The 9,501-nt window shown below is 36.3% G+C and overlaps 1 protein-coding gene across 1 annotated transcript; it reads left to right on the top strand.

Annotated features, from left to right (window-relative positions):
• The first annotated feature begins 1,487 nt into the window (after positions 1 to 1,487).
• Positions 1,488 to 4,091, top strand: LOC113331611. Its single transcript, XM_026578304.1, has 2 exons — positions 1,488 to 1,848; positions 2,682 to 4,091. The coding sequence occupies exons 1-2, from the start codon at positions 1,635 to 1,637 to the stop codon at positions 3,974 to 3,976; spliced, it is 1,509 nt and encodes a 502-aa protein (XP_026434089.1). The 5' UTR covers positions 1,488 to 1,634; the 3' UTR covers positions 3,977 to 4,091.
• The last annotated feature ends 5,410 nt before the right edge of the window (positions 4,092 to 9,501 follow it).

The following is a 9,501-nucleotide window of genomic DNA, read 5'->3' as shown; positions in this document are numbered from 1 at the left end:
TCTAAAGATTTTCTCATTGTTATTGTCTTTACTTTTTGGCATCTTTATGCTGCTAATATCCGATCATCTAAACATTATTACTTCAGTTTCTTTGTTGTTGATTTTATTAGTTTCTCTAATGCTTGGATAATAAGATAATCTTTGCTACCGAAGTTATTATCTTCTCGTTAAAGCTAATTTACTATCACTCAGAAGGCTTCTGACTATACTTCATTTGCCCTTGCGGAAGAAAACAAAGTTTGTTGTGGTACAATTGTACAAACCAACCTTTGTCATTATAGCCCCTTAAACTTCAATTTTAGAAATAAATTGTGAATGATCATGCTGCAAGCTTCCAAGATTTGAGAAGGTTGTGCAAAATGCTACATAGAGACGTATGATTTTATTTAGGACCACATAGGTCGTCCAGAATACAATCTTAGTTTCTCATAACTACAATCTAAGTTGCCAGTTATTGTTTCCAGTCCTTCGATTTGAGAAAGTTGTGCAAAATGCTTCGTAGAGACCTATGGTTGTATTTTGGTCCACATAAGTCGTCAACATATAGTAAAAATAAGAATTATGGTGCTAGTTTGCGACATTGTGAAGGAATGCTTCAATACCTGAGCCAGTTGGGACATTGCTTTTGCTTATGTTTTTGGTCTTCTAATTTTTCTTGTTGTCAGGTGCGAAATCATTTGGAATGGAATGAAAGAATATCCAACACTCATGGGACCAACTCCGCTTTATGTTTAAGACTTGGTGACAATATGCACAGCCGCATTGTTGATTCTCTAAAACTTGATCGAGAGCTGAAATATGCGTGTTTATACCCCATTTTTGTGACCTGATGCTTTGTGTATGTGTTTCGGGGTATTGATAAACTACAATTGGCTCACATGCTGAATATTCTGTATCAACAGAGAAAATCAGGAGTCTTATGAATATGCATGAAGACTAAGGCTTTTATGTCCATTTGTATCTTAATATTCGACTATGTATGAGGCTGTTTGCTTCTTCGCAGTAACCTCTGACTGCTTTGGAACTCACCAACTCATGTAAAACTGCCAAACAAAGACTTCTACGCTAGTGAAACTCTTTGTCTTCTGTTTTTTTACATGTGCATCAGGGATACCTTCACATACATTTGTTTATAGCTTCTGGTGCGGAATGAAACCCTTTTTGTTTATTAACTATAATAATAATCTCCATGCCTCTCTGAAGTGAGAAAAGATACGCTCCTAGTACAATTTTGCCCGCCTAGGCTACCTCATTTTTCCGAATGCTGACTGGTGGGAGCTAGGAGAAGTCTAGAGTGACTAATTACTACAGCTAGTTAATAGGCAAGGGCATGTCGGCAGATCTATTGGTCGTGTCACAGCTCTCAAAACCTCCCCACCAGCCCATGTTCGTCATACCACAACTAACGGTCTTTTCTTTTATATGTTCATGGGAGAAATACAAGCTAGCCGACACATGGTTTTCTTTCTTTTTTATGTCTTCATGTATTAATGTTTTTGCAGGATGAATTTAAAGAAGTTGACTAGTTATCTCTAAAATATGGGACGAAGATCTATCTAGAGATTCAGAGAAGCGTATAGTAGTGAGTAGCTAGTGCAGAAGTGTAGTCCATACCATACACAGAGTACTGCTAAATGTTGGATCAAAATTTTAAGAGACATGTTATGAAGATTAGGAGCAGGATGGTGGTAATGACCATGAAGAGTACCAGACGAGCTTCTACGACGATGATATTGAGGATGATAGTATGTGTTGCATTCTTCATGATTCTACATCAAATCACTAGTCTATTCCTAATTCATTTGAGATCTTCCTCATCTTCTCGCATAAGCTCAACAAACATTCCAGGTACGTAATTCCAGAGTTCCTTTCCATATATATTTTTGAGCGTCTGTTCTTTTTTATTTCCCTAAACCTTCATCTGTTTGTTTTGAAACAAAACATTCTAAACATATATGCCAATACACAAAATTGGTTAAAAAGATCAAAATTAATAATTTCTGGGTGAAATGGACAGTTAGATTTGATATTGTTTAAATGGACAAAAATGTGAAAATAGGCAGGATGTAACCAGTTTCATCGTGCCCATTTTCAAATATTTTTTCTTATTTTTAATTTACAAAGGATGTATCCAGTTTCATCTTTGCTATTTTTTAAATTTAAGCTAGGATGAATCCAGTTTCATCCTTGCTATTTTTTTTTTGGCCATTTCACCCAAACAATTTTTTACTCGTCCATTTGAACCGTGATTTAAAAGTATTTGGACAAATGACCCATTTTTCGATAACAATAATCATATTTATGATTATAGATAATCATAAATATAAATGATTTTGATATAATAATTTTTAAAATAAACTTTCCCAGACACTTTTTTTAGATAATTGATTATTTATGGAATGATGATCTCAAAAAGGAAAAGAAAGAACAATGATTTAAGATTTTTTTTTAGTCCTTGCTCAAAATCATAATCTATTTTTTTTAGTCTTATGTTGTTTTTTTGCCTCTATTTTGATAGTTTAGAGAAAATAAGAAAAAAAAAATTCAATTTGAGTTTGTTAGAGAAAATAATTAATTATAATAAATTTCAAAATAACTTTTTTTTTACAAGGATACGATTGTCCAAGACTTAGTAAATGTTTGTTATTATTATTATGTGTCATCATTTTTGTTTATTGCAGAAAAATTGACTTCCCAGTTAATTACAACAAACCATTTGAAGGCCATCCGAAAGCAATCATTCCAACAGCAAAACAGGCCTAGATCAACCCAACCCCTCATCAATTGTGACAAAACTCACAAACTTCATGATATTTGTGTCCTAAACATGCCAACAACATTAGACCCAAATACGTACACATTTTATGTGTTTGACCCTTTTTCAAACCCCACATTTATCTCCAAACCCGAAGTCCATAAAATCAGACCATACCCAAGGAAGTTGGACAGTACGGCAATGTCGCAAGTAAAAGAACTCACTCTCATCACCACCTCTTCCACTACAAAGATTCACTGCCAGATTCAACACCAAGCTCCAGCTCTCGTATTCAGTGCAGAAGGGTATACAGGAAATCTCTCCCATGATTTCAATGATGGCATCATTCCTCTATTTGTGACTATCCGGTCACTTTTTCCTGACGGAGACTACCCCATTCTCGTCGTCTCCACATCAAATGACTGGTGGTTCAATAAGTATGCTGAACTGCTCGAACGCTTCACTCTGTATCCAATTATTTACCTGGAAAACAGCACGGAAACGCATTGTTTTCCGTCCACAACTACTATTGGCCTCATATCGCATGGTTTCATGACAATAAATTCTACATTGTTACCCAGCTCCGACGGCAATTTCCTCGGTTTTCGTTCTCTCTTGGGAGCTTCATATGATGGTATCACGGAGCATAACTGGCCTATCAGAAAACATCGTAGGAAACGACCAATTGTTGTGTTGGTGGGCAGGATGGCCAGTGCTCAAGTAGGCCGAGTGATCTTGAACCAAGCTGATGTCGAGTTTTTAGCAAAAAGAGTAGGTTTTGAAGTTGCAGTATTCGAGCCAAATGCGTTCCAATCATTGAGTCAGGCATATGAGCTAATAAATAAAAGTCATGCAATGGTGGGTGTTCATGGAGCTGCCTTAACTCATTCTCTTTTTCTTAGACCTGGGTCAGTTTTTATACAGGTAGTTCCACTTGGGGTAGATTGGCTTGCAGAGACTTACTATGGGAATTCGGCAAAAGAAATGCGTTTAGAGTATATGAAGTACAAGATTGAAGCGAAGGAGAGTAGTTTAGCAGAGAAGTATGGAAAGAATCATCTTGCTTTGAAAAATCCTATGGTGTTCATGAAAAATAATTGGTCTATACAGAGGGATGTTTACTTGAGGGAGCAGAATGTTAGAATTGATTTGGTCAGGTTTGGCAAGTATTTGAAGAGTGCATATAAGAAAGCGAAACACTTCATGGCTGAAATGGGCTAGTCTTTGATCTTTCACATGGCGAATGAAATGGTTTTTGTTGCAGGAAATAGGTCCATAACAGTTTCATTTTTGCTCCTTGGACAAATTTTTGTCAAACTTGTTAATATACATGGGGTACAATTGGTTTTAAAATGGTGTACAATAGTAATAGTAAGGCCAAGCACTATGGTGCACCACTTCCCTTCCCATCCCTCATTTTTAGGGATAAATTCCGAAATCCAACCAATATGGTCTCCCATATCCCTACAAACCAAGGGATATCCCTCCCCTTCTCTACAAAGTGTATCACATCTGATAAACTTTATAGGGAAGGGAAATGTGACGGAAACCGAGTTTCCGTCCAAAATCCTGCTTTACGGAAACTGAGTTTCCGTAAATGTCGTTGAGATGGAAATTGAGTTTTCGTAGCATAATTGACGGAATCTGAGTTTCCGTATCCGAAAATATATTCGTTTGACCTTTTTTTTACACCTTTCCCACACCCCATCCTAACCATCCATCACTAATAACGGCTCTATCCTCTCCACCGTCAGATCGCAAAGGTCATATTTTCAAAAATTCTCTATAAATACAACTCTTACTCTCTATTCAAATCACTCCAAATCAATTGATTTCTTATCTCTCTTCCAATTGATTTCTTAATTCTCTCCTTTGACCATAGTTGTTTGATTTCTATCTTTATCTTGCACTACTCAAGTTCTTATATTTTTTATTTAGATTCAAAATGGTTAATAATTTTGCACATCAAGAAGAGGTTGATGTTACTACTGCCTATATTTATGTGAATTGTGATGAAATTGTGGATGCGCAACAAAAACATCTCGTTATTTTGGATACGTATTCATGAAGTATTTGTCCAACGCAACGACAATCCTTATGGAAGAGATTGGACTGCCTTAAAAACAAAGATGAAAGCAATAAAAAAAGATGTCAGAGAATTTGTCGGCATCCTTAATGCTATATACTGACAACACAAAAACGGTGCGTCACATGAAGATTTGGTAAGTTTTTTTACATTTATTAGATATTTTTAGGTTTGTTGCATTTAACTAAAAATTTGTTACACAATATTGCAGACAAAAGAAGGTAGGGAGGAATTTCAGTGGCAAACTGGCGAACCTTTCAAATTTGATGTCTGTTATGAATTGTTTCGAGAAAAGGTCCAGAGATTTAATTATGAACTCACTGTATCCCAAAATAGTCAGTTGTTTGAAAATCATTCTAACTTTGTACCCGTCGAAGACGGTACAAAAGTTTTTCGTAACGGACAGACTCGTTGGAATTACAAGTATATTGCTTGTCCTATAGGAACAAAAAAATCCAAATTGCAAGCAAGACAGAAGAAGTATCGGGAGCGCGGTATATTGAAAGAAGGTGATGAGGGGTGTTCTTCGGTTAAGATGGAAGAAGATAAGATCTATCAACAGAGTGCAAATATTTTGGATTATCTTAAGGGAACACGATCAAGGAATGAACTAATAAAAGCGGAACAAGAATCCCAATACCAAACAATGTGGGCGTCTACTCAACAACCGAGTTATCAAATGGAAGAACAACTCAATTTGCAGAACCACCACCACCAAGCTTATCAAATGCATTAACCACAAATGCATTACGATGAAGATGATGTAATAATGAGTATGAATATTAGTAAGTTAGGTCGAAACAAAAAAAATAATATCGACGCAAGCAAAAGGATATCATGAAGAGGTCGAATATAATCAGCGTTGAATATTCAGAAGATGAAGATGTAATCCATGTATAAATTTTTTTTTCCTTTAATTGAGTTTAGTTTTAGTTTTCAGTCTAGTTTCAAATTAAAAGTGTTGTCTTCATTTGTTGTTTGAATTAATGAAAGGTTTGAATTTCGAGTAACCATTGTTCATTAATAACTAAGAATAGAAATTACACGCCCTACCAAGACATTTAACTAAGAATAGAAATTAAACACCCTACCCAGACATTTAACTAAGAATAGAAATTACACGCCCTACCCAGACATTTAATCATAGTGGAATGTTAAGATGAACACATTACATGTTATTATTTTTCCCGGTACGAGATTCAACTATCAATGTCGCTTCGAAATGATAAAACGGTTCCTTTCTCCATTTGGTATACGCATCTTGTGCTGCAAACCTCTCCCTTCTATGTCTAGCGAGAAACTCATTACACTTGATGCACAAATTCTTAACATGAATTGTACTTCTGCAAACGTAGTCTGTTGTATACCGATGGCGTGGTTCCTTGTAATCGTTTATATTTTAACGAAAGGACCCCCAGAAACTTCAGTCCAAAATATACTATCATGTTCTTTTTCTTTATAAAGATCCTTAACAATGTAATAATTTTTAACCCATTGGGTCTCTTCTTCAACATCCTTTAATATTTCCCTTGATTGGAACTGTTCTTCACCACGTTTCTTTGCCTTGAGTTTCTCTTCATATTCTGATGCAGCCGATAGCGAAGATATAGTTTCTCTTGTACATTGTTTGCTTAACACTTCTTCCATCACCTTGATCCATTTCAAAAGTGATGTAGACGTAGTTGCGTTCTTAGTTGCTTGTTCGCTTCTTTTGTGTATCTCTTTGTAGATGGGGAAAAACGAGTTGCTGGTTTTTAAGGATTTGAGAGACGACCGTGCGGAGGAAACTTCTTGAACCTAGCGAACTGTCAAATCTCACACAGATGCACTGCAAGAGGCAATGCTTTGAATTCGAGAGATCAATCTGTAGGACTCCGGCCTAAACCAAGACAATGGTCGTTCCAGAGTCAATTCGGTCACAAGAGAGGATGGGTCGATCTGTAGGAGGGAAGCTTAGAAATGTGTGAGATCAATGGTGATCGAAATTGTAGGTGTGTTGTGTATTCTGCGTGAAGAAATACAATAAGTTCTAATTGATTGAATTTGCTCCGTTGAGAGTAATTTTTTCAGACGATGAGTTCGTATGCTCTTGTTTTACAAAAATTATATGTTGTTTCAATCATGATTCAAAGACTTATTTATATTTCTAGAATTGTAACACACCTTGATCCCATGAAGTGTGACATTTGCTGGATTCAAAGAATGGGGAAGTGGAAATCGTGTTAAAACCAGTTGCTCATCGTGCGGAGACTTGGTTGATTTTCCATCCACTACTTTGCTAACTCCTCCAACTGATTGCACGACTTGCTCACATTCTCATCGTGTATATGAACACACGTGCCGTTGACCGCCAGACCAAAATCCTAGTTAATATCCCCCCATGTGACACGATTGATGTATCGTGATTTTAGTTAGTCAGTTGCTGACTTCTTAGGGCGATGAGTCCTTGTATTGCTGATTCGAACGTGATTTGCAAATGTTCTAAGACTCATGAATCGAACGTGTCTGTTGAGACAAAAGTATAATTCTCGAGTAAATGTTGATAGTTAAGGTGAGCAAATATTGCTCATTCGATGGATTGTTGAATATTGATAGTTGAACCAATATTCCTTAGTCTGAGCAAATATTGCTCGTTTGATGAATTATTGGTTACAGAACCAAAAATAAAATATTAATTTAGAATACTGGCAACTGAACCGATTATAATTAATTAAAATGTTGATCATGGGATCAACGTAAAATTATTAGTGTTTGACTCTACTCAGAATTATGTTTTGCAGAGCTTTGGATTCAAAAACCCTAATTTCGATCGATTGCTGATCAATTGATGATTTATTGAAAATCAACCACGGAGTGAAGGAGGGACCGCCTACATGGGATGATGATCCGACCATGTAATTCCCAGATGCTCGAGTGAGCAAATACCAAAGTCTCTTGAAAACCAGTTGGTGAAAAGATGATCAAATGCTGGTTTAATCATTTATTGAAATAATGCTCGTCTGAATCTTAGGTGATAAAACCTAATTAATTATGAAGAGATGAAGGACCAACCAAGGGGTCATGAAACCGGCCCTGGTTGGTCATGGGACCGACTGACGATCGTTTTATGAAATTCCAAATTGTTTGGAAGAGTTTGAACCTAATGTGAACAAATTAGGTCAAATGATGAAAAGTGTGGGACTGGCCTCTTGCAAGCCAAAGATCCAACCTTGGTCGGTCAAGGTAATATGCTCATGTCACCAAAGTGTTCGTGTCTCAGTCCTGAGAATTTTGATATTTTTTGATGCGCGTTTGAGAAACATTTTGAGAAAATATGAAGAAATTAAGGTTTTTGCTCAAACTAAGGAAACTTCATATGATGAAGGAAATAATAATAATAATAATAATAATAATAATAATAATAATAATAATAATAATAATAATAATAAAATAAGGAATCATGAAGTATGGGACCGGCTATGGCCAAGGCATGGCCGGCCGTCCAATAAGCCCGGTCCCATGGCACTTTACCTAATTTTATTTTATTTTCATGATTTTAGGGAAATACCATGAAATCAAGGAGTTTGTTGAAATAAAGGAGTTTTCCTTAAAGTGAAGGAGTTTCTCTGAGATCGTAATTAATAATAATAAACTAATAGGCATGTGGGACCGGCCACGACTAGGGTATGGTCGGCCGGCTAGGGCCCGGTCCCGCGAGTCTTCCCTAATTTTATATCTTTTCCTTGATGTGAAGGAAATATCATGAAACCAAGGAATTTCATGGGATGAAGGAAATAATAATATAAAATAATAAGGAATGCAAGGTGTGGGACCGACGACAACTAGGGCATGACCAGCCGACTAGTGAGCTCGGTCCCGCGACACCTTTCCTAATTTTTATTATTTCCTTGATATGGAGGAAACACCACGAAATTGAAGAGTTTCCTTAAAATGAAGAATATTTGTTCAAATGAAGGAATTTTCATGAGATGAAGGGAAAATAATAAAATATGATAAAATAAGGAATTAGGCGTGGGACTGGCCACGACATGACTGGTCGGCCGGTGGGCCCAGTCCCCTAGCGCCTTAGCTTAATATTTTATTTTATTATTATTTTTCTTCCTATTTTGCATAGGTTCATCGTTCTTTCGTATTTTTGAATGTTCATTCTTGCATTCAGGTGCTCGTTAGTACATTATTGCTGAATACACTTGCACCATTTTGGTCGGTGCTTACTCGATAGCGGCTCAGATGCCCGTACGTTGAATATTTATCACTAACCCATGTAATTCTGCTGGGAAAGTAATGAAATATTACGAAGAACGTAGAATATTTTCTAAGGATTCAGTTAATGAATCTAATGATTTATAAATAATTAATTGATGGCTCTATACTAGCACGATCGTCTAAGAGCATTAATTATTCAAGAATTGAGCGATATGAGCCTGTTGAAGCGTCATATTTATTTTATATAGTCAGGGAAAACATTGTTACATCCTAAAGACGTTATTGCCCTATGCTAGCAGGAAAGTTGTCTAGGAGCCATTCAATCGTTAAGATTTTATATGCATGTATTTTGTATAGTCAAGGAAAACATTGTTACATCCTGAAGACGTTATGCTCTATACTAGCAGGCGAGCTGTCTAGGAGCCGTCCAATTGTTCGATTCAATATAAAAGTG

This window comes from Papaver somniferum, unplaced genomic scaffold (assembly GCF_003573695.1).
Source record: "Papaver somniferum cultivar HN1 unplaced genomic scaffold, ASM357369v1 unplaced-scaffold_125, whole genome shotgun sequence".
NCBI lineage: Eukaryota > Viridiplantae > Streptophyta > Magnoliopsida > Ranunculales > Papaveraceae > Papaver > Papaver somniferum.
Note: the sequence above shows the minus strand (reverse complement) of the source record. Positions and strands in the feature narration are given on the sequence as shown.